Below are 24,660 nucleotides of genomic sequence, written 5' to 3' on the forward strand. Positions count from 1 at the left end.
TTCGGTTACAGTTTTTCACATACTCTGGACAGCAAAAGATTAAAAAAGACGATATAACAAGACATCTTCTCCAACAAGTACATTTGAAACAACCATAAAGAAACTTCCAGCAAAACATAAACCACAAAACACTACAAATATCATTGGTGCATTAAATGTTGAAAAAGTCATTATGGCAACTTTTGCAATTACATGTAAGAACAGGCAGGCATCATGCATAAAATCAAAAAATTGGAAGCTGTCCACACCTTAAATACAAAATAAAACATAAAAGACATCTTTAGATAAGGGTTTATTGTCACATTTAACCTGCTACTACAATTAATAGTTTGAAGATTTCTGTCTTCTGGGTTGTTGCGCTGTGTAGTCTGGTCGATGTCAACGTTTCAGAGGTCATACTGCCTCCGTCATCAGGGCGATTCATCTCACCTCTGAAACGTTAGTTAACTTCTACGAGACTACAAGGCGCAACAACCCAGAAGACTGTCACCTTCATAATAGTCGCTCCGAGAACCAGAAATCTAATTTTTGTAATGGCGAAGTATTGCGCAGATTTCTGTCTTCTGGGTTGTTGTGCTGTGTAGTCTCGTAGAAGTTAACTAACGTTTCAGAGGTGAGATGAATCACCCTGATGACAGAGGCAGTATGACCTCTGAAACGTTAACATCGACCAGACTACACAGCGCAACAACCCAGAAGACAGAAATCTTCATACTCACCACTGTGAAAAGTTAAAATCTTACAATCAATACTTTGTTGTTGAAATGGATCTATTTCCACCATCTGTGCAAGCTCTAATGTCTCATACGCAATGAGCATTAAAAAAAAAATAACAGCTAAACATTAAGACAAGGCTACTTGGGATTAAAAGTAAACAGATAAATCTACATTTTATGACTGAACTTGTGCCAGATTCATGCCCTCATGAGTAATGTATCTAAATTGAACAAAGGGGCTCGAGCGATGGCAACAAGGCCAAATACACGAATATGTATTTGAATCCAACGAAATGAGGAAGAACAAAGGAACATCACACACTTCGGTGTGTGATGAACTCATTCATTCAACCATTGGCCAATAATCAACAAAGCATCGAACAGTTTATTAGACACATTTCAATTTTTACCAAGGAGCATAGATCCAAAACCAGAAACATGCAAGATATTTTTCTTTTAATTTGACAAGATCTTTCTGAAACTAAAAAATGATTGCAAGTGTAGACATCTGCTTCTTTCGTGTCTAAAATGAAAACAAATACCATACTGCACAAAATATTAAATCTAATATGATCGAAAATATCAAAATATCATTCCCCTCTCCTGAAATTCATCTGAATTTCAAAAACCTTTCGGCATTCATTTGTACAGGCAGCGCATGCCTCGCATATCCAAACACCTAATATCACTTCTACTACTACAGCCTTACACAAGAGTAAGTTCCAGACAGAGCGGTACTTACAATGATGAGTGCCGGGCTGGGTGCCTGTAGAGGACATGCAGTGGTCGACCCAACGTATGCAACAGAAAGAAGTAAACAAGAGGCATTATGATATACATGCAGCATTCAACACTACTGGTAAGATACTGTAGCAGCACTTATCTGCTATTCGTCCATTCCATGGACTCAATCAACTCCATGCTGTTTTCTGCAGTCTCTTCCATCAGGGGCCATCTATCTGCTTAATTACAGCAAATTCAAACTTTGAGCCATCTACACCATTTTCCCACGTGGTACTACATACAACGAATTTAGAAACTGTACTTAATTTGCAAATTACAAGTCCCATAACCATAAAACCTGACAACTTATTTCCTGGGGACTTTTTAAGATGGCAATACATCGAGAAATAATGAAAATATAACTGGAATGTGCATAAATTTTTCATACAACAGTGTGTAATGTATAATGTACTTGAAGATTTCTGTCTTCTGGGTTGTTGCGCTGCGTAGTCTGGTCGATGTTAACCAACGTTTCAGAGGTCATACTGCCTCCGTCATCAGGGCGATGAAGATTTCTGTCTTCTGGGTTGTTGCGCTGTGTAGTCTGGTCGATGTTAACCAACGTTTCAGAGGTCATACTGCCTGTCATCAGGGCGATCGCAGTATGACCTCCGAAACGTTGGTTAACATCGACCAGACTATCGGTGCAACAACCCAGAAGACAGAAATCTTCATACTCATCGCCCTGATAACGGAGGCAGTATGACTTCTGAAACGTTGGTAAACATCGACCAGACTACACAGCGCAACAACCCAGAAGACAGAAATCTTCATACTCACCGCCGTGAAAACCTCAAATCTTACATACAATGTACTTGCAAACAGTAATCAACTCGAACACCCTTTTGTGATAACACATACATTATTAATGATGTAAATGTTCCCACTCTACATTTGTAACAGCATTTTGTATTCTTAAAAAAATTACAATAATTTCAATAAAAATATTAGGCAAATTATGCTCGAGCTGTTCATAGAAACGCAAGAAGTTCTTTGTGTAAAGCATCTTTTATTACCGTCTGCAAATTCTAGAAGAACTTTCCAAAATATAATTTTGTGAATATCTGTTCAGTGGTTTTTAGATTGATGCACACAAGAAATTCACAAAATGGTGTGGTCATTGGTCGGGGGGTGGAGATAAAAATAACGATAAAAATGGTACACAATGTGTGGAGAAGTCACAGAAAGAACAAAATTAAGATATATTTATTATTAAAATGAGAAGTTTCAGGCCAGAAAATGTGCATGTTATGTGGTGGGTAAAGCTTTTACTAATTAACAGACACGTACTCATGCTTTTGATCCAGCATTCCAGTTACTTATTTCGTTGATTCCCTGTCTCAAAGTAATACGTAACAGCACAAAATTTATCACAGAAGAAGAGTACAGTAAATAATGTTTCAGAAAACTGATTGTAGAATGACAGTGAGTCCACAGCGAAGATAAGTTCAACATTACAAACGCTACAACCACCATTCAAAGTAGAAGTGCTCTGCTTACGTAACTACAAAGCATCCATGGTCATATCACATTAATCTTAAAATCTTCCATCATGGCAAGCCTTTTAAGTTCATATCAACGCATGCTTTCAAGACATCTAATATAACTTTTAAATACAATATCATATACGTACATCTGCATAAATTATGCTGTTTCAGGAATTAAAAGTGGATAAAACAAGCACTTTTACATCTTTCCCATCAAAAACAAAGTATCGAGGTTTCACTTCTACGTTCTGCGTCAATGTGGTAAGATTTATCACATATTACAACACGACATAAAACAGATTTCTTTAATACTAATTTTCAATTCCAAGAATTAGCGGCTCATTACTGATTAACAGTGACCCATATACTTGATAACCTCCTATTTTATTACAAAGCAGTCTCATTAAGCTGCCAATCAGAAATCATTCACCAAAAGCTGAAAACACCTCTCTGCAGCAATAAGGATGTTTACCGACGTTCTCACACATGCACTAGCGTGCTATAAATGTTCAGAAGTAAACATTTTACAAAAAAACGCCTATATAAGATTTATCGTGTCTCTTAAAGCCATGTTTACTATAAACGCAGTTAACAAAGAAACGTATTATTTACGACGTAAGTACAACATTCTTGGAGATGGTGTAAGGCAGATTATACGTAAGTTATTAGAACTCTGAGACAACTAACAAATCCCATTAAAGTCCAATTCATAATTACTTAAGTACTTCTGCAGGTATTAACCTTTACATAACATTAAACAAAAGGAAATAACTGACGAAAGGGAAGTATTTTGTAGCTGAAATCTGGTGGTCGCAGGGTAAATACGTAATCACATCAGTTCACATTTTGCCATTATGTTTCAAATGCGATTGATTCTTGTTGAAGTTGAAATTACGCTATAACTAAGGCAGTTTGCTTCAAAAGATTTTAAAGTAAATGTACTTTCATACGGCGATGGCTAAGCATTGCGTAATAACACTGGTTCCGTTTCTCGGAACTACAACGATAAAAATCAGAGGAAATCTGCCAGTTCCTGACCTCGATACTTGCAGTGACTTAAGAGCTTCAAAGGCCGGAGAAACACGAGAAGCATCCATTTCTAACTACTCGTATATTAAACGCATGTGAGTGACAAGCAAACATCTTGCAGAGAAAACTAGATCAAACCAGCGAATAAATAACTACATTCCGCAGCATCCAGCTTCGCCAAATTTGGCCGGAAGTCTCGGAAGTGAAGTGGGGCACGCTAACAATCTCTCGCTTGTTCGTGTACACATACACAGGGGTGGCGGCGTGGGGGGATACCAATCACAGAACATGTGAAAACATCACACATAACGTATAAAATTTCACATGCCATAATCCAACGGTTCGTCATTTACTGCCATCAAACTTAAAGCTACATACGAGGTGCGATCGGAAAGTTTCAAGACTGTGTCAATAGCGGGCGAACCGGATGTAGTATGAGCTTCTGCCGCTAGGGGATGCGGCCTACATTCATAGTGAATCAGTGTGCCAGCCGGCATCATCGAATTAGCATTTGTTTCTTAGTCACGGGCGTTTTGGTAGTGCATTACACCGACCCTCCTGCGATTTCGGAATGGCGTGTGCATCAAATTTTGCCAAAGACTCGCCAAAACGGCTACGGAAACCTATGAAATGCTAAAGCAAGCATTTGGGGAGTCCGCAATGGGTCGTGCACAAACTTTTGTGTGGCGTTCACGTTTTAAAAATGGCCGAACCTCTGTCGATGATGACGAGCGTTCTGGACGACCATCTTCTAGCACAACGCCCGAAAATGTTACGAAGATTCGGCAGGCCATTCACGAAGATCGACGTCGTACCATCAACGACTTGTGCGACATTGTTGGGATAGGTTATGGGACCTGTCAGCTGATTCTAAAGGAAGAACTCCACATGCGACGCATCGCAGCCAAGTTTGTGCCAAGGCTCCTGTCTGAGGACCAGAAGCAGAATCGACTTCTCGTTTGTCAGGAGCTCAAAGATCTTGCAAGAACCGACCCCAACTTCCTTTCTAAGCTCCGTGTGACTTCTTCCTCTTCCCAAAGATGAAAATTCAGCTAAAGGGAAGGAGATTTGAGACGATAGAAGAGATTCAGGCAGAATCGCAGATGGTGCTTGACAGGCTGACAAAGAAAGATTTCCAGGGATGCTTCCAGGCTTGGCAGCGGGGCTGGGATCGTTGTGTTCACTCCCAGGGGAACTACTTCGAGGGTGATGGATGAATTTAATACCTGAGATAAGTGTACGGGTTTTTATACGCGGTCTTGAAACTTTCCGATCGCACCTCGTACATGATCAATTGTGCTCAAATATCGCACAAAACTTGTCTAAATGTCGGTACGATCTTTTGAATAAATAATTTCTGAACCAAATGTACGTAAATTTAGGGGGGGGGGGGGGGAAGTACGACAGATAAAATAATTTTATGGCATGACTACGATATGCTTCCTGGTACTGAACTTCAGCATCAATAAACAAGAAATGCAAGATCATGAAGTGACGTAACATATCTCAGGACAGTCGTTTACCTGTGGTTTCTCCGGACAACTACGTCTCATATTAGTCTCATGCCGCGAGAAGACGCAGAATGAACTTTCATCATCCAGATTTTAGCTTATCACTAAATGGTGCATGCAACTACCTTTCGTGATTCCTTGGTTGCCATTAATTTCTTTAACACACTACCGCAAAATGTTAGCACACCGCTAAAAACGTCTGAAAATAAATATATTAACATACACCACGCACCACTATATTTTACATTTCCATCCGAGTCTTAACTAGAATAAAATATTTAATACTAAAAAAAAGTGTGCGTAAGAACGCAGCTCTGAACTACGAAGACGATACTTAAAATACAAATTTAATCGACGCAAAAGACTTACCGTATGTGGCGAGAGTGAACTTTTGGGTTTTGAAGCCGCTACATAAGCAAGGTATTGAATAACTTTCTTAGTGTTCTCTGTCTTTCCAGCACCTGACTCTCCAGTACAAAGGATAGACTGGTCTTCGCGATCTGCCAAAAAAGAGAGTACATTTAAAGTAATAAATGCTGCACTTGACGTGAAACAAGGGCTCAAGAAATTTTACCTTAAAATTCATAGCAATCTCTTCCTCACCTCAACAAACTAATAAACTGCATGGGAGAGTCATTTTTAACCTCCGCACTGAGCCATGTTTTAACCCCCAGGGAAGGACCCCAGTAGCCACTAGAGGCTAGGTGGGCCCCAGAGCTAAAGAAAAAATCCTCTGCCATCAGGGATAAAACTCCAGTCGTCAGCCCATAGCCAGTCACTAGACTGAGCTACATGTGTAATTAATAATTATACTTTTCTTTCATTTGCAAAAAAAACATCTTATAGTCAGGTATATATGGTAGCACAGACTGTACTAAATACTTAACCAAACAATGGCATCAATACGAAATAGAGGAGTTAAAAAAAAAGTTTGTAGAGCCAGAAGTGAGGTGGCTGGGAACGTTTCAAGCAAGGAGTGGCTTGCTTCTCCAAGGTCTGGTACATCATACAGCACCAGTACATAGCAGCTCCAAGATCATAGCAACCACACATAGTACAGTCCACAGATCAGGAGAAAATCCCTGCTAGGAATTCGATATACGCGCATGCGCAAGATTTCGCGGTGAGTGACGACCGATCCTAAAAGCATTCGTTCCACAACCACTGAACGAACAACAGACGACAGGCTTTCATGTGTTCTAATGGGTACAGCTTTAACATTACCTCACAGAGGCACAGCGATTTAATCTAGAATATTATCACAACACCCTCAGAACACATTAAAAGTGCGCTCACTACACGCTACGCTCAACTGCTTGATGTTTTCAGTCTGTGTAGTAGCGTAAAACTCTGACGTATCACACTTCCCACCAATAGCAGCCCTCTAGTCCAGCTGATAAGTAACATTCCCGGGGCACCGCACCAAAAACGACTTCCCCTTGCACGGATTTTCTCCTGGTCTGTGGACTATGATCCAGTACACTCCACTGCAGAAATCCTGATCTTATCCTGTCCACCTCAGACAGTTTGCTGGCTAATATATTACGTAATGACAATGTATAAAACAGATGCAAATTAAATAAAAAGGAAATTAAAATTAAGGATGGAGAAATGACAATTCCTGTTTGAATTTAACCAGAACTGGAACGAGCCACCAACCTTTAGTACGACTCACTGATGACAAAGTCAACTCACCTTGTAACATGGAGCGGTAGGCAGTGTCGGTGATGGCAAATACGTGCGGGGGTACTTCATGTCGTTTGATTCCCTTGTATCGTTCCATGATCTTTTCCGTGTAGATGGGTAGCCGTTTGTATGGGTTAACCACCACACAAAAGAGGCCAGAGTATGTCTAGATAAAAAAAGAAACACACTGTAAGACAAGCTCAGAAATTGACAACGAACAAACAAAACATTTATCAGACAAACGCACCAGAACAACCAATTTCCTTAACCACAGAAGTGAACATCACCAAAAAGTTACACAACAGAAATTGTAATTAAGTTTTAAGTTTATAATTTTAAGATTTCTGTCTTCTGGGTTATTGCGCTGTGTAGTCTGGTCGATGTTAACCAACGTTTCAGAGGTCATACTGCCTCCGTCATCAGGGCGATGAATCGCCCTGATGACGGAGGCAGTATGACCTCTGAAACGTTGGTTAACATCGACCAGACTACACAGCGCAATAACCCAGAAGACAGAAATCTTCATATTCACCGCTGTGAGAACCTCAAGTCTTATAATTTTAACTTTTACACCTGAAGATGGTTCGTATAGGAACCGAAACATGTTGTAAAAAGATGTTCCAAATGTAAATCGATTGTTCGATGAGGAACATCAAATGATATTTTAATTATCCTATTTGTAAATTTTAAATATAATTGTGATTAGACGGACAAAACCGAATAATTAATTAAATATTTGTTTCACAATATGACGCAATTATATCATCTTAACCACAGAAGTTTTGTGATACCTTGAGGCATTAATTTTACGTCTGAAATAATTTTACACCAAACAAATTACATTAAGTCAATGGGTTACATCAAATGATCTAGGCAGGAAGACTGAATAATGTAAACAAGACGCAAAGAGTCACACGGAGTCCCAATAAAAGGATAACATTAATTTGGATCTTAGGTAATAAATTGAATTGGACTAGTAAATTATGGTGTAAACAGTGTTGAATCTTTATTCATACTGCCAGAGTACAATTTAAACAGTACTGTCATCTTACATTTCCAACAAAATACAAAAAAATGTATATTTTATAAAGTTCTATCATAATACGATATTTTAAGCAAAGTAAATGGTCGTAGTACACAGCGGTACCAAAGGCATTACATTTTGTAACAGCATGGCAAAGCACTCTCTTACAAAACCACTACATTCTTCTGACATACAACAAACTAATTCCAGTTCCTTAATTCCATTACCAACTCCTTTTTAGGTAAGAACCACTACACGCTTCATTGCTGACCTAAATACAAAAAACCATAAAGAAACACAACTATCCGTAGATAAATCTTTGAAATATGTTCCTGGTACAGACTACAATGGTTTAAAAACATTTTTAAAACACCGTACAAATTACGAATGAGAGAGAAATGTAGTTAATGTGATTGAATGGTCTAACTTTCTTAAATGTGAGTCTTCTAGGGCGATGACTCATCGATCAGATTATGGAGGCAGCAAGGACATCCGAAACATTGGTAAAGTTCTACCATACTACAACTCAGAAGACGGCTTGAGCGATCATCATATGAAGCACTTACTAAACTGTCTGAACGCTGTCTTCAATCAGTTCCATGTTACACGTCGCTTCTTAATGATTTAGCATAATAAAATGAACGTGTATTTCAAATTATAGCTTCATACAATTCTCATTTTCATACTGTAGAAAATATGCAAATGGGAAAACCATTTCTTTGTTAAAAGAAATCTACTGTTTTAACTATTATCAGCAGAGGCCTATGACTTCACTGGCCACAACTTCCTACCAGAGGACATCCTCTTTCACAAACAAAGGTCTTATCACAAAAGATTTATATAATTAAGCACGTTAATGCAGGATCTCTAAAAATCCACTTATGTTTGAAATGTTAACGCTAAAAATTTACAGCGGCATGCTGACGATACCTGTCACAACGCATTGTACAGTCAGCAAAGCACTGTTAATCGACGGTTCACGTGTCTGCACCAAGTGAATCATCATCCCGCTATACAGTTAACGTTTTCTCCCCTTTTCAGTGTCCCAGAATGTGACTCATAAGAAAGACCTGCTCAACTAGAGGAGGTTACACATATATTTTAAAATAAAACCCAACACCTGTGGTCCTCGAGTTGAACGCTCACAGAAAGGAAACACGTGAGAGTAGAAAAAGAAGCGAGTTCATTCACCAGGTGCAATTTCTGATGTCCAACCATTAGCTTCTACATTACTACACGTCGCTACAACCCAAAATACAGCCAGCTTTAGTTTTTCGGTTTGTTCATATAAATTTAATTAAAATATATCTCCACAGCGTGGACAAAGGAAATGACGATTATGAAAGATAAATTAGGGTGGGTGCAGGGATTATCAACTACTATAACAGAATTTCCAAGGAGTAACTAAGAAAACCACGATGAAATTGAACAGCAGGTCTCTGGGCCGATATCTGAACTCGGGACTTCCGAATATCGTGTGCCACCAATGCCTAGTGGCGTTAGTTCCAATTTGGCTACTCGGGGTTAAAAAAAAATCACTCGATTACTGAATTATCGATTATTATCGATTTAAATACACGTTTTCGTGGAAGGGATAATTCCGCTTTGAATTTTCTATACTAAATAGTCGTTCTCCACTAATTGAATAAATGATGATGTTTCAAGCCTAAACAGAAGCATCTTATTGTCTTGAGTTTCCAACGCGTGTGAATCATGTTTGTGTATAACATGACACTACATATGGTGGCCCATAAATAACGTTAATTGTATTAACGAGAATACAACATGGCCGACCTTCCACAGGAACGATTCGCCAGCTGTTTTAAACAGAATAGGCACAGGGCATACTAATATTACGTACACGATGTAGTCTCGCAGAAACACGCCCACGGCTTAAAATCCCAGAAGCCGGTCATCTTCATGTTTGCCGTCGCGAAAACCTGTAATCTCACCTTTTACTTGTAACATTAACGGTATAAATAGTGGCGTGTTTCACCATCTCCATCCTGATACAAAAACCTACAATTAAATAGTCTCGCGCATCACATTCCTCAACGATGACAATTCCACTTTTGTTAATATCGATGAGATTTTCTTTGTAATTAAAAGACCAGTTCTCGGCGCTTATGTTTCACAGAAAAAGTCAGTTTTGTGCAACCAGCTGGTTGTCTGGTATTTTAGCTCGGCTCGACTCGGAAATAAGCCGCCATCTTCAATGGCGGTCTGTTCACAGATCCAGCCGGATGCAGAGAACTTGACTTATAACTCATCTCTTTGCAGAATGTAATGATTCTATGCAATCGAAAATCGCTTCCATATCGATAACACGATGCGCCGACCATACAATTGTCGTTAAGCGTAGATATCGATATGGGTCGAAATTTTTATCTTCCGCGTGCTACCTAGAAACCTAATGATTACAACATTCAGAGCTAGAATTTTACCTACCGTTTTGTATGTGTCTGAAACTTGTTCTCTCACCGCGAGGGAAGAACACAGGAAGTTATTTTTTCCATGCCTCTTGTCCAGCGTATGGAAAAGGGTAGCGAAGGGTTGATCCCTCTGTTTATGGAGCTCTATCATTCATACAAGGATTCATACTTTAAGAATTATGAACCGGAATAGGTTAGGGGAATTGTGACGAACAATTTTACATACTCTCACAGCCAATAAAACACTCTCTTAATAACGGTTTAATCTCTTAGCTACTACGCCATAATCAATAACGTCACCACTGTAGAAGAACAAGGTAATTAGGAATTGCATGTGATAAAACTCTTTCTCATATATCGATTCTGGGTACAGATGAGCTTACAGCTTCTAAGATCCAGCAGCCTATTAAGATATTAAATGCGTAAAATGTCCACCACCAAGACACCCACAAAACAATTTGCAGTGCACAAAACCGTGCTGTAAATTCTGTCTGTAATTTCAATAAAATTTATATTTCAACATATACCATGGTGGACATTTGTGAATAAGTACTGTTTAAAGTGATTAAATTTGGGTACGTTTAAAAGTAGAGCCAGGAGCAGTTTCTTGGCCCTTGGGTCAAAAGGGAAAACTATCCTTGGTCCTAAGGAAGAACAACGTTTGACCATCCTGACGTAAAAGATCGAATGGCGAAGTTAAGGAATTAAGTTTAGATACACAAAACATCCTCGCGTACTGGTAGTTAAGTTCTGAGAAGTTGCAGTCCTTGGCCTTGCTACTACAGCAGCCCTCCCGTAAAAATAAGTTCATTCTGACACTCTATGCCCACGCGCATACTGCCTCGGGCATCGCATATCGTGGTATTGCAGCACACTTCTTTTCCAACACGATCCCGTCGAGCACAACCCATCCGTTAATGGCCTCTCTCAACAAGTTGACCTAAGCCACGTTAAAAGGATGTACGTCCAGTTATACACAGAATGTCCCATAAGTTCCAGACAATTGGAAAACTCCGTTATTTGGCAAAATACGAAAAATACAGGAAAAAATTGTCATGTTTCCGATAACAAGTTTGGTACTTTTTTTATTAATAGGACGAACCGTTGCAGAGAAACTTTCTTCGCAATATAAACTGTGTAAAAGTTGCCACGTTTACATGACAGCGAAAGGAGGAAATGTTTCTAGTTTACTTCACATTGTCAAGTCTGCGCGAAGAATCGACTCCACCTTCAACCAGAAAAACTCATCTGCGCAGTCGCACAGCTGTTCTAATATGCGGGAACATGTGTGGTTAGGGGGCAATGTTTTTAGGGCAGCGCCCAAAATACGTTACAGTTTCAAGGTCGAGTCAATTCTCCACTCAGAGATCCAACACCCAAGTATACTCAATTATCATTTCCACCTTGTGGAAACATCCCTCTTTCGCTGTCAGAAGCAGATGTCAGTCGTTACACTCTGTACCCACACAAATACATTTGAAATGTATTAGTTTTTACTTTTAAATAAAGTGTTTTCTTTTTTTATTCTACAACCCGGTTAAAATTAAGCGAGATACTGGACGTGTAAACAAACAGCTGAATACTACAGATCGACTGTTGGAAGAGACACGATATCAATTGGAGAAAATGCCAAATTCAAACAGTTTAAATTGTACCCAGCTTTGCTTAAAATGTATTGTACATTCCAATTACATACAACCTAGACTACTGTAGCGAGTGTGTTTGTTGCTAAATACTATTTTAGTATTTTAGAGGGGCATCAGAAGGAACTATTGGCATCGAACCTTCTTCGCAGAAAACCCAGGATCCCGTGGAATACAGTTTGGTAAACACTGAACACAATAAAAAATCACAAACCTCCAGTTTAATTCTGAATCGTAACAGTCCAAAATACGTACTTCGTAAAAGCTGATGATATAAATGTAATTATTTGGCTTGGGGCCCGAACAGAGAGCTGTCTCAAGTCAGACCCTCGTGTAGTAAAGGTTACCCACCTCCGGGAACGGTCGACGTGAGCTATCGAGGGTCACCTAACAATAGATTCTAATTATGCCTACCTGAGGCAACATAAAACCGATCAGTGACCGTGGCAGAATGTCAACCACGCACATATGCCCAAGATTTAATTCTCATTAGTCCCACTTTTCACAGAATCTAATTACGCTACAACCATCACTGTTCGCTAATCAAATATTAACCACTCAATCGAACAGACCTCTTCAGATTCATTGCCGCGTTCACATGAGCCTACCTCTGGACCCTGAGTCAATTGAATTCAATTCATACCCACAAGATTATATTAATTTAATATCAATTTGATATCGTCCCCCACTTACGCCTAATATTTTAGAAGCCCCTTCCCCTCAAGTTTCCCCGACTACCAAGTGTGTTACCTGCACCACCAATCCTGGGGTCTCGGGTTCGATTCCCGGCGGTGCCCGAATTTATAACTTGTGTTGGGCAAGGCCGTGGTCTAGGCAACACGGAGTTTTCCTCCGTGGCATCCCAACAATTACTCCATTCACACACAGAAGAAGGCAATGGCAAACCACTTCTGGATCATCTGCCAAGAACGTATATGAACAGGTCCCAGTCCGAGAAAAGGATGGAAGGATCCTGTTCATATGGACCTGTCGTCAGACAGAACACTAAATAAATAAGTTTATTTAACGACACTGTCAGTAGCTCAGATTAACTCAGCGTCGATGGTACAGCGTTCAATAAAAAATGACGTGGAAAGAAAATGGGGTTCTATAACTGAACTAGTCCGTAGACACTGATGAAAAAATCAAATTTCATTCAAGGTCTCAAGAGACTTTAGCCGGAGTCCTCAGGAATGCTATCCACTCGGCCACGACTCTGGCCTACGCTCCTCGAAAGTATCATTTTACTTCCTACCCCTTGTACCAATGAATTAGCTTCATTACATTAAATGATGAGACCCTACAAGTGTAATGGCAGTGATTGCCATTTTAAACAGACAACTGCGAGGCCATTACTGCGTTCTGTATAATCAAGGGCTACTTCATTCGTGGAATAGAACGTCACGGTTGGAATTCATCACGGGGTTGCAGCCTCACTAAATGTCAAAACATACCACGGATGGCGACAAAAACAGGACAGGAGAGTCTTAAAAGTGAAATAAACGACCGCAGACATTCATGCCGGCTTCCAAGACGCTAAAAGGCATGAAATATAATAAATTCCAGACTTTTATCTATCATAATGCTCGCCATATGTTTGATTTGTGTGCTCATCTGATCCATGACCTGCAGTAAAGTTGTTTCTTGTTCCTATACTCGATTACGTAGCGCTGAATTATTAACGATTAATCCAGGCAAAGGAGGACTACAAAGGACTGGCGGCTCAACTACAGCGCACATCCCCCGTCATTTGTAACATCTCATCGATATTACAAAAGCAGAGTTGACATCATTCAGGAATGCGATGTGTAAAACTAGGCAATTGTAAGCAGCGTCAGTATTTACAACTCCTGTCACGTCTTTTTATCAGGGTGACGTTGAAAAGGTTCCAACCCGTTCGTTAGCATGATTCCTAAAATGACTCCGTAGAAGTACAGTCCATCTTCAGCTGCTGATTGTCGCTCAAGTCAAGAAATTCCCCGTCTTAAATATGGAACCCGAACTTTTTAATACGTAGTTCACAAAATCACGCCACTGGGACCTATTTACCAGTATGAAGATTTCTGTCTTCTGGGTTGTTGCGCTGTGTAGTCTGGTCGATGTTAACCAACGTTTCAGAGGTCATACTGCCTCCATCATCAGGGAGATGAGTATGAAGATTTCTGTCTTCTAGGTTATTGCGCTGTGTAGTCTGGTCGATGTTTACCAACGTTTCAGAGGTCATACTGCCTCCGTCATCAGAGTATGAAGATTTCCGTCTTCTGGGTTATTGCGCTGTGTAGTCTGGTCGATGTTTACCAACGTTTCAGAGGTCATACTGCCTCCGTCATCAGAGTATGAAGATTTCTGTCTTCTGGGTTGTTGCGCTGTGTAGTCTGGTCGATTATAACCAACGTTTCGGAGGTCATACTGCCTCCGTCATCAGGGTGATGAAGATTTCTGTCTTCTGGGTTGTTGCGCTGTGTAGTCTGGTCGATGTTTACCAACGTTTCAGAGGTCATACTGCCTCCGTTATCAGGGCGATGAAGATTTCTGTCTTCTGGGTTGTTGCGCTGTGTAGTCTGGTCGATGTTAACCAACGTTTCGGAAGTCATACTGCCTCCGTCATCAGGGCGATGAAGATTTTTTACTCTGGGTTGTCGCGCTGTGTAGTCTGGTCGATGTTAACCAGGACTTCAGAGGCCAGATCCGAACACAAGACTCTCAACACTGTGAGTCATTCGAGTTTCAAGCGGTAAAAAACACGATGGAACGGTCATTAATCAGCACCGGTGAGAGAGGAATGCATACGGTGAGTGTACTTACGCCGAGAGACAATGACAACGAGCTGAATGGGATGACACATTCCGAGTACAGGAATGCGGGTCCCAGTTACCACACTTCGCTTCCACACACCAATTCTTCGCCTGCAATTTAGTCAACGTGTAGTTCCGCATAAAAGTCTCATTAAATTAACCATTACTTCTTTAATGCAAAACTCAGTCCATGCATTATCTTTCATCTCAGACACTCACCAGTTACTTAAACATGCAAAAATCTTACAAACCACTTGTGTGACGCACACTTTTTCCAACCCCTCGCCACGCAAACTACAACCTTCTGCTGTACGTGACTGTAAATTAATAAGTTCTGTTCCTCTCAGACAGGTCTGTTTGTTTTAAGCATAAATCAACACGTATGGCTGCAAACCCTATAGTTCGTTGGAGTAAATATTTGCGAATTCCTTCTTCAACACCACATACCGACCTACTTAAAGTAGCTGACAGTCAAACTATTTCTAAACACTGCAAAATTTGTCTAAATCGGAACGTGGAATATTCGGGAACACGCCTTGATCTGAAAATTTCTGACTTACGAATCACAAATACAAAAATACAATTGCTATGTACTATGAAACGTCTTTATATCGTAGAAGAATTAAAGATGTTAGACAGGAACACTTACGAATCAAGACGCTGAGAATTTCAGATCTATTCGTGCTCCGTACCTAAACTTTAATCCACACACACACGAGGAGGATAAACGCGGCTTAACACGAATGCCAGCAACAAACGTTTAACTGTAGTTAAAAAATCTCCCTCAATTACTGTTCTAAAATTACAGTATCCATGCTGAAAACGTGTATTCCATAACTAGTATGCAAAAAAAACAGAATAATTCCTGGCAATGGAATGCTTACCTTCCACAAAAGGTCGTGACTTGAGAAAGGGCAAGATGTTACGTGGGTTTGAAATGAGGTGAGTTGGCTAAAAATATTTGTTGCAAATAACTGGTTATAAAATACCCGGAGGCATTTTTCTCTCAAAACGCAATTCCAAAATCCCTGGTAAAATTCACAAATAATTCTGTTCCCAAGCCTTCTGTAAAGACTACATAACCTTAGCTGCTTATACAGGTCACAAAATAATCCAGTAAAAACGCGTTATCAATACAACTCGCAAGAGCATTTAGGTAAAGTATCCCTTAAAAAGTTGTTCAACCCTGGCGTAATGGCTTAAACGATAAACACTCCCATGCTATTTATATAGTAGACTGCGTCGTTAAACACCAAACCCAAAACAGCCATTCGCATTTAGGTACTCTCTGTAACCTATTCACCCATGAACAAGTAACTCCTACGAAAGTTCCTGGCAAACTCATGAAAGAATTTGGCAAGGTAAAGTTAATAAATAACCAATAATAGTCGAAAAAGTAGTTCGTTGATGTAACTTTTGTTTCCTGCTACAGGTTTTAAGATCATGAAAAGAACGAACTTCTGAGGGTACTATAACAGAAGACTTCTAACTGCAGATGGGACCCTTCGCTCTTACAGCACGCAGAATCTGCGACAGGACAATGACAATGACCTTTGTACCTACACAAATGACACGTCACCTCAAATTTTATCCCAATCAAGAGCCAATGAAAATTGCATAACTGGCAAGTCTCTGAGTGTCTACTATGAAATTCTTATGCCTAATTCCACGTATCGATGGCTAGACTCAGACGGACATGTCGAAACCCCCTGCTAGAGAGAGGATATCTTAAAATGCCCTAGACTGGGCAACAACTATTTTCAATGAAAAACGCCAGATATTTCACGCTGCGTCTACCATCTGCACGAGCACAGTCCTTTAATCCAGTGGTATTCGACCATTTTTTGTTCGCGTACCCCCAGATATAATTTCTCTTCAACTTTGTACCCCCAAAGTTGTTGGTGCATAATTAAAGTTATACATAGTATATAATCTACATCTAAAATAAATTAAATAAATTACATTACTGATTATTTAGTGTTTAGCATAAAATAATATATCTTTTAAATTTCACGTACCCCCTAAGATGTCTTCGCGTACCCCCAGATATAATTTCTCTTAAACTTTGTACCCCCAAAGTTGTTGGTGTATAATTCAAGTTATACATAGTATATAATCTACATCTAAAATAAATTAAATTACTGATTATTCAGTGTTTACCATAAAATAATATATCTTTTAAATTTCACATACCCCCTAAGACGTCTTCGCGTACCCCAGGTTAAATACCACTGCTTTAATCTAATGCTGTAACGTCTTCTCAGTAAGAAATACCCAAAATTCGTTAACAATACCGAGTACTCAACCCTTAATAATTAACCACAAAGCCAAAATGGTCATCTACATATGAGAAGGGTTCGCTACTGTGGCGACAGGACAAATGGTGTAGATGTCCCTGCAATTATTAATTACGCATCACGCCGTACAGACAGCAGATGGGTAATTTCATCTTCTTATAGGCTTCAAATGAATCGAATCATTTGTTTCCAGAAGCAAAACGACAACTGCCTGTGAAAAGTTGGAAAGGATTAGGCAAAATGCTACTTGTACGTACGGTGCAAAGGAATTTCGCAATACCGTCACGTGCTAACGGAAGGACTCGTTCCTCTGTAATATTTTCAGTACTCTATTGTTTCACACAGGGATGTCCAGTCATCTCACTCGCGAGACGTCGATGAAACGGTTATTATTCCACTCGGATATTGTCGAACGTAAACGAATAAACGCATGAACTGCTCAAGGTCAGCATCCCGATAAGTGTTTTGCCCAACCCACGATCGAATGTCGCGATTAGCTACTTAACACTTCCTGCTTCGTGTACTGGAAGTTCAGAGTTCGATCCTCGGGCATGATATACCCTAAGTTCTTCATAGCCTTCCTTAGTCCAACGCGCTCTCTCCTGCTCAACGCGAAATAAAGCACGCAGCTACGAAAAATGCGCGCATTTATCGTGTCTCCCATTCGAAAATGTCCAGCCCACTTCATCCACCGACGTTTTTATGATTTTCATCATTATCTAGCGCACTCTACAAATTATGAAGCTCTTATAATGACTACACAGTCTTACCCCATGCATATGTTTAAGACTTTAAAGACAAAAGCAATGTTCCACCTGCATTATCAATTCCCCCCCTCCCCCCTATTCTACACCAGAATTTACACAAATGTGATATCGCGTTGAAGTTTACCGACGTTTCAGAGGTGCGTGCCTGAAATTTGTATTTACGGGCTTCGTAATATTCCTGCTGTAAACGTCAATTATTTACTTAAACATTACACACTTGATATTGACAAAAGAGACGTGTTATGTTTCCTCTGGGCGACGTATTTATCCAATTGTCTGTTACTTCGTCACCTCCCTGTCGCTCAAAGTAAAAGGTGGTGGTAAATATAGTTACCACAAAGGAACAAAAGAACTTTGGACATCGCGTACAGTACCACAGATACGAAACAGCACGTGCTTTCTCCCACAGTCCAGTGGTATCAATCACACCATTTATTCTGGCTTAAAAAAAGTTGCCCATTGCTATATATACATCACATAGGTTTTAAAACAGGAGATCCTGTCAGTTCAAATATCGCATTCATTAAACTTCCCTGATAACTGTCTGCAAACAGCTACAGAGCCACACGTTCCAGCAACAAACAAGACTATCAAGTTCAAAGAACTCGTCAGAAAACAAGTCCGTAGTATCTCCAAGGCAAATATAAAACTTCACGGTGTTTAATGAAAGCAATACGCATTTAAATGCAACATTTAACTTGGTTTCAATTACAAATATTCTATATCAATCCTCAAAAAAAAAGTTTAAAACGATGCAACAGCGCGTTTGGACCAACAGACCTCACGCGGAGCATTCCATCTACTAAGTCACTTTAATTCAGACACAAAAATGCTTCCAGTTTTTTTAAAACAGGATTCAAACTAATTAACGAGACGTCAAAAGTCGCGACTACTCCACCTAATGTGTAATTCAATTACGGTAACCGGAACCAGACTGTGCGTTTCGCCTACTCACTAGCATGACAGCAGAAATAAGACAAATGCATACACGAGGCGCGTTCTCAATGTAAGTTTCCCTGGGGCCGTTTACAGAAACAAAACACAATTTCATGGAAATATTTATTGCAACAAATACAGCAAGTGTCCAGCTATTTTTCAACATATTCGCCACCGGAATCGAGACATTTGTCATACCGTGGGACCAACTTTTGAATACCTGTGTCGTAGAAGTCTGCCGCCTGGGATTGGAACCACTGTGTGACAACCATCTCCGCCTCTCTGTCATTCTCAAAACGCCGACGCTGACCGGACAGGAATTTCTTGAGGTGTAGGAAAAGATGGAAATCACTGGGAGCGAGGTCCGGGCTGTAGGGTGAATGATTAAACACCTCCCAGCTGAACTCCTGCAGGAGACTCGCTGTCCGTCGAGCCGTGTGCGGCCTAGCGTTATCACTGACCGCACTTCACAGTCGGCGGGAGCTGGAATAAGAACCTCCATCTTCAACAGCTGCAACGATGCTACTGTGAGAACGCGGGAAGTGCCGTTAGTGCATGCGCCATGCTACGTCATTGCTCTATCACGTACGCACAGTCGCTTCGCGCAATATAAGGTTTGCTAGCTGTGGGACGAGTGGGAAACTTACTTTGTGGACGCGCCTCGTATTACCTAAACCAAAGACATACCAACATAAAATCTAAGAAAGCGAGCTATAACGTACTTCTACTGGAAAATAATATTTATATCACGAAAAGTGTGAGTTTCCCTATCTGCTATCCTCTCAACCTCTCCGATCGCATTGAATTTTACTTCTAGCGGACGTGGAACGCACAGATTCGTCCCTATTGCAGTAAGAGTACGATCTCTACACTGCGTGGTTGCGGGGAGTAAGAACCAGTTGAATCTTGGCGTTTTTATACTTACCTACAGGATTCAAGATCTTAATTGTACAACGCCGACGCCTACAGGAAAAGACAACTAAACTGCATTGCAACTAAACTAGTTTCACGTGCAGAGGCTAATTGGGTTGAATGAGATGGAAGTATCATGAACAATGAGTGGGCAGGAATATGACAACAGACGGTCTACGTCGACGTATCCTACCAATACCTACAGACTGAGGAACGTCCTTAAGGCTTTGACCGGGATGTTCGATTCGACTTCTAATGGTTAAGTGAAGTGTTTTCTTCGCGGTACGGTCTGGATTCGTAAATATTATGAAGACGAGCTTCGGCTTCAAAGGGTTAACCAGCTGATTTTCGTAATGGTGAGGTGTAGTGTTTTCTTCGCGGTACGGGCTGAATTATTAAATAATATTCAGACGATCTTCGGCTTCAAAGGGTTAAACTCAATCAGGATGGCCGGTATCTCAACCGTGATTCGAACCCCGTAGCTCCGAAATACAGATTTCGATCTTTATCAGTAACATAAACTCGCAAAATCTTAGATTTCGAAAAAATTGCTTGGAACATAACTTGCTATATATCTCCATATGAACTCAGTTTTGACAGGAAGTAAATTTTTTTAGTACGTCGCATATAACGTTGGCAAACGTTCGCTTTTCGTCACTTTTAACGCGACGTTGGAAAAACCTACTCTAACACAGCAAAACATTTTTACAGAACCGCTTCAATATAAACAAGAATCATAAAGTTCTTTTGCACACGGACATTGCAGTCAGTGTAATTACGATTTCTGAAGTAGATGTGCTTTGAGATTCCAGGTTCTCACTACGAGTATGAAGATGACTGTCTTGTGGGATGCTGAATCGCATAATCTGGTAGACGTTAAATTACTGTCATGATGACGGCACCTATGAAAGATTTCTACTAGACCAGTGGTATTCAACCATTTTTGTTCGCGTACCCCCAGATATAATTTCTCTTCAACTTTGTACCCCCAAAGTTGTTGGTGTATAATTCAATTTATACATAGTATATAATCTACATCTAAAATAAATTAAATAAATTACATTACTGATTATTCAGTGTTTATCATAAAATAATTTTTTTTTTTTTAAATTTCACGTACCCCCTAAGATGTCTTCGCGTACCCCCAGATATAATTTCTCTTCAACTTTGTACCCCCAAAGTTGTTGGTGTATAATTCAAATTATACATAGTATATAATCCACATCTAAAATAAATTAAATAAATTACATTACTGATTATTCAGTGTTTCTCATAAAGTAATATATATTTTCTTTAAATTTCACGTACCCCCTAAGATATCTTCGCGTACCCCAGGTTGAATACCACTGTACTAGACTACTGATGCAACACCTCAGGAGACAGCCATCTTCATGAACGTGTTTTCATTCCCAACACTAACTACTAACCACTAATTTTCCAAGCCGAAACAATATTTTTGCTAGATCTATATGCAATGTGGCCTTAGAAAGGTAGCAGCAATAGAGACAATTTAACACGACCCTCTACCACGCACCTTGCGAGGAAACGAGGGGGGGACGTGTTTACCACCTGCTCCTACTTCCTCCACACCCACCCCCTTCTTAGTCATTTCCATAAACACAAAGGAAACAGCAGCAACAATTCCTGCCTAATCGTCCTTCCCATTTGTCTGTAACCATTTGCTGACGTAAACACGTCTGCTACGAGTTCAACAGGCAAGCGATTACTGGGATGCCATTCTCCTGAGCGTTTCGTAACTGATTCAAAGTACATACACAGGTCGGGATGAATCCGTGTGTTCCACGTCCACCAGAAGTAGAAAGCAAGGGCTCGGGAGGGGAATCCCTATGACGGAGACAGCAAGGACCTCTAAAACATCGTTAAACTTCTACCAGACAACTCAGAAGACAGCCATCTTCAGACTCACCGCCGTGAAAACCTCAAATCCTACATGAAAACCTCTCATGTTCATGCAAGTATGTTGCTACGGCGTCTCAACGTTACAACACCGTTTCTGAGAGACGCAGAACTTTCAAACCACTGAAAAGTGAAACCACGTATTTCCCGGCAGCTATCAACTTCTGAAATTCATGACGAGTTCAATGCCTTGATAAAAGATATGCAACTCTTCACACTTTAAGACGTCCGAAACATCGGTTTATCGCCCCACCTGTTTAAATTTTTAGTACGTTTCGGTAAAATTAATGTGGTTACAGAAATCCATGATACTAATTAATTAAGTATATATAAGGCCGTGGTCTAGGCATCACGGAGTTTTCCTCCGGGGGCTTCCCCGTTTTCTCCGTGGCATCCCAATTACTCCATTCACACACAGAAGAAGGCAATGGCAAACCACTTCTGGATCATCTGCCAAGAACGTATATGAACAGGTCCCAGTCCGAGAAAAGGATGGAAGGATCCTGTTCATATGGACCTGTCGTCAGACAGAACACTAAATAAATAAATATATATAAATGCACCAGGCATTCTTACTACACCCGTTTATGCTGTGAACAATTCATCCGTCTCTCGTGCGCCATTTATGTTCTCATAATTGCGTAACTGCGCTTCGTTGCGACAATTCTGCGATTACGTGCTAAACGTCAATGAAAAATACATCGTTTCACAAGTGGAATGACAATAATACTTACAGATATGCAAGAACGGTAATTGAACAGAGATAAAAACTACGTATAAAGGGAGAGAGTAAAAGATACAGAAGGGGGAAACGAGAAAGATATTTAACTTCAATAACAGACACACAAGAGGAGTTAAACACGCGAAAACATAAACACGTGGGCGATTTAAACTGATTCAGTTCTCTGAGGATTGTCCTGGAAGGACGGAGTCGACGTCTGAGCTAGATTCCACCTGGAAACCGTTAAATGAAACGACGATGAGCAAATTCATCGACAGTCATCACGAGCTACGGACAGGGTTTCCTAGCAGGTGACAGAAACGGAGGTTCGAGCCAGTGGACGCGGTAGGACGGTGAGGAAATTCGTGGTTGCAGCATGCAATGCCTCCCTTCCAACGCAGCCTCCGTTCGTTTAGAAACTCTTAATCACACACAGACGGGAAAAATACTCCTTCAAGGTGGTAATCAAGGAGGTATTACTTCTATAACATGCCAAAGCGAAACATAACTCATAATGACAGTAAAAGGTTAGGAAGGCCATGGCTTTCAATCCGAAAATGGTTTATAAGAGGATGAAGTAATCACATAATAAAATCTGTGAAATGTAATGACCTATTTAAACAGTATGACTACGTTTGTCTTAATGAGTTACACACTCAAATCTCACTACCCACAGTTCCATTTACAGAATTTTTTTTCAACAAAGAGAGTGCACACTAAAACCAGCCTTCTTACCCAATTCATGTTCTTGATTCTTTGCAAAACATATGTTGTAATTTGTCGACACAACACACGTGTCACTAAACGGAAGCATACAAGACGGAGGAACGGGGCTGGTGGTCATCGAGTAAGATTTATTTTCCAGCTAATTACAACTGTGAAATTATGATCCGCCAGGTAATCCGAGGAGTCTTGGCGACGTACATGTTCATCGATGGATTCACGGCTCGTCATTACCAAAACTATGGTAGCCCCCTCCCCCTCGAGATGAAGGTAGTATGTCCCTCCAAAATTTTGGAACCCTCAAACAAGACCACAAGGTGTCACAACCAATTTCGCTTGAAATATCGAAGTTTAAAATTACGTAAATAGCCTCCGCTAACCAACCAATGTTGCAAAGGAAAAAAACCCTCCCTATTTATATATAATAAGCCGTAATAAAATATACTAAAAAGTAAAGTAAAGTTTGTCCCACTATACGCCATGTAGGCGTTTGGGGTGAGAGGAGGTATAGCTCCTCTCTTCCTTGACCTCGGCACTAGATGGGGTGAGTGGTCAGCATCACGCCCCGGCCGGCTTTACCCCCGGGAAAGGACCCCGGTACCCATTGTAGAGGAGGCTGGGTGGGCCCCAGAGCCAGTCTGGACGCAGAGGCTAGAGGAAAAATCCTCTGCCCCCGTCGGGGATCGAACCCCGGTCGTCCAGCCCGTATCTAGTCACTATACTGACTGAGCTATCCCGGCTCATAATAAAATATACTATCAATACATATATTATTTTTCAACGTAAAAACTTCAGACAACAAATCTAAGACCAAGTACCGGAACATTTCTATATTTTTTGCACGCCTAATAGGATTATTTAAACAGTTATCAAACACGCCATGTCACACTGCACTATAATTTAACACATTAAATTCACTGCTCTTTATTCTGTGATGAATCGAGTTTCTTAATGCCGAGGGGGGAGGTCGCAAAGCTTTTGAAACTCTGTAACAGAGTGGAGGTTTTTTTTATTCTATTATAACATGAAACTTCCGATTGTACGAACTTCCTAATGCACAGGAGAAAGTTTCACAAGCTACAAATACGAAAAACTAAGATGGTAAAGTTGCGTCATATTGTGATATAATAAGTATATATTAAATCTTGTCCGTCTAATCACAATAAATTCTTTTTAAATATTAAAATATTACAATAATTAACATTTAAAATATTAAATGATGAGGATGGTTCTTTTAGGAACTGAAACATGTCGTGAAACATGAAAAATGAAGGTCTAATG

At 40.2% G+C, this 24,660-nt stretch overlaps 1 protein-coding gene across 5 annotated transcripts in view; it reads right to left on the bottom strand.

Moving 5' to 3' along the window:
* Positions 1 to 24,660, bottom strand: part of zip (myosin heavy chain 10) — a 69,588-nt gene that overhangs the window by 25,178 nt on the left and 19,750 nt on the right. For 3 of the 5 annotated variants that reach the window (XR_002546336.2, XM_022082956.2, XM_022082954.2), the window contains exons 2-4: positions 7,222 to 7,378; positions 5,896 to 6,026; positions 1,459 to 1,482 (exon numbers count right to left, since the gene is read on the bottom strand). Coding sequence is in view for 4 of the 5 variants with exons in the window: in XM_022082956.2 (XP_021938648.1) it covers positions 1,459 to 1,482; positions 5,896 to 6,026; positions 7,222 to 7,378 (312 nt within the window). In the remaining variant the exon portion in view is untranslated. The remainder of the gene's footprint in view (positions 1 to 1,458; positions 1,483 to 5,895; positions 6,027 to 7,221; positions 7,379 to 24,660) is intronic. The other 2 variants (XM_087349398.1, XM_022082955.2) reach the window with 1 other exon arrangement.

Source organism: Zootermopsis nevadensis, unplaced genomic scaffold (assembly GCF_977971745.1).
Source record: "Zootermopsis nevadensis isolate Lab colony 2312 unplaced genomic scaffold, Znev_1.0 Znev_ptg000016l, whole genome shotgun sequence".
NCBI lineage: Eukaryota > Metazoa > Arthropoda > Insecta > Blattodea > Termopsidae > Zootermopsis > Zootermopsis nevadensis.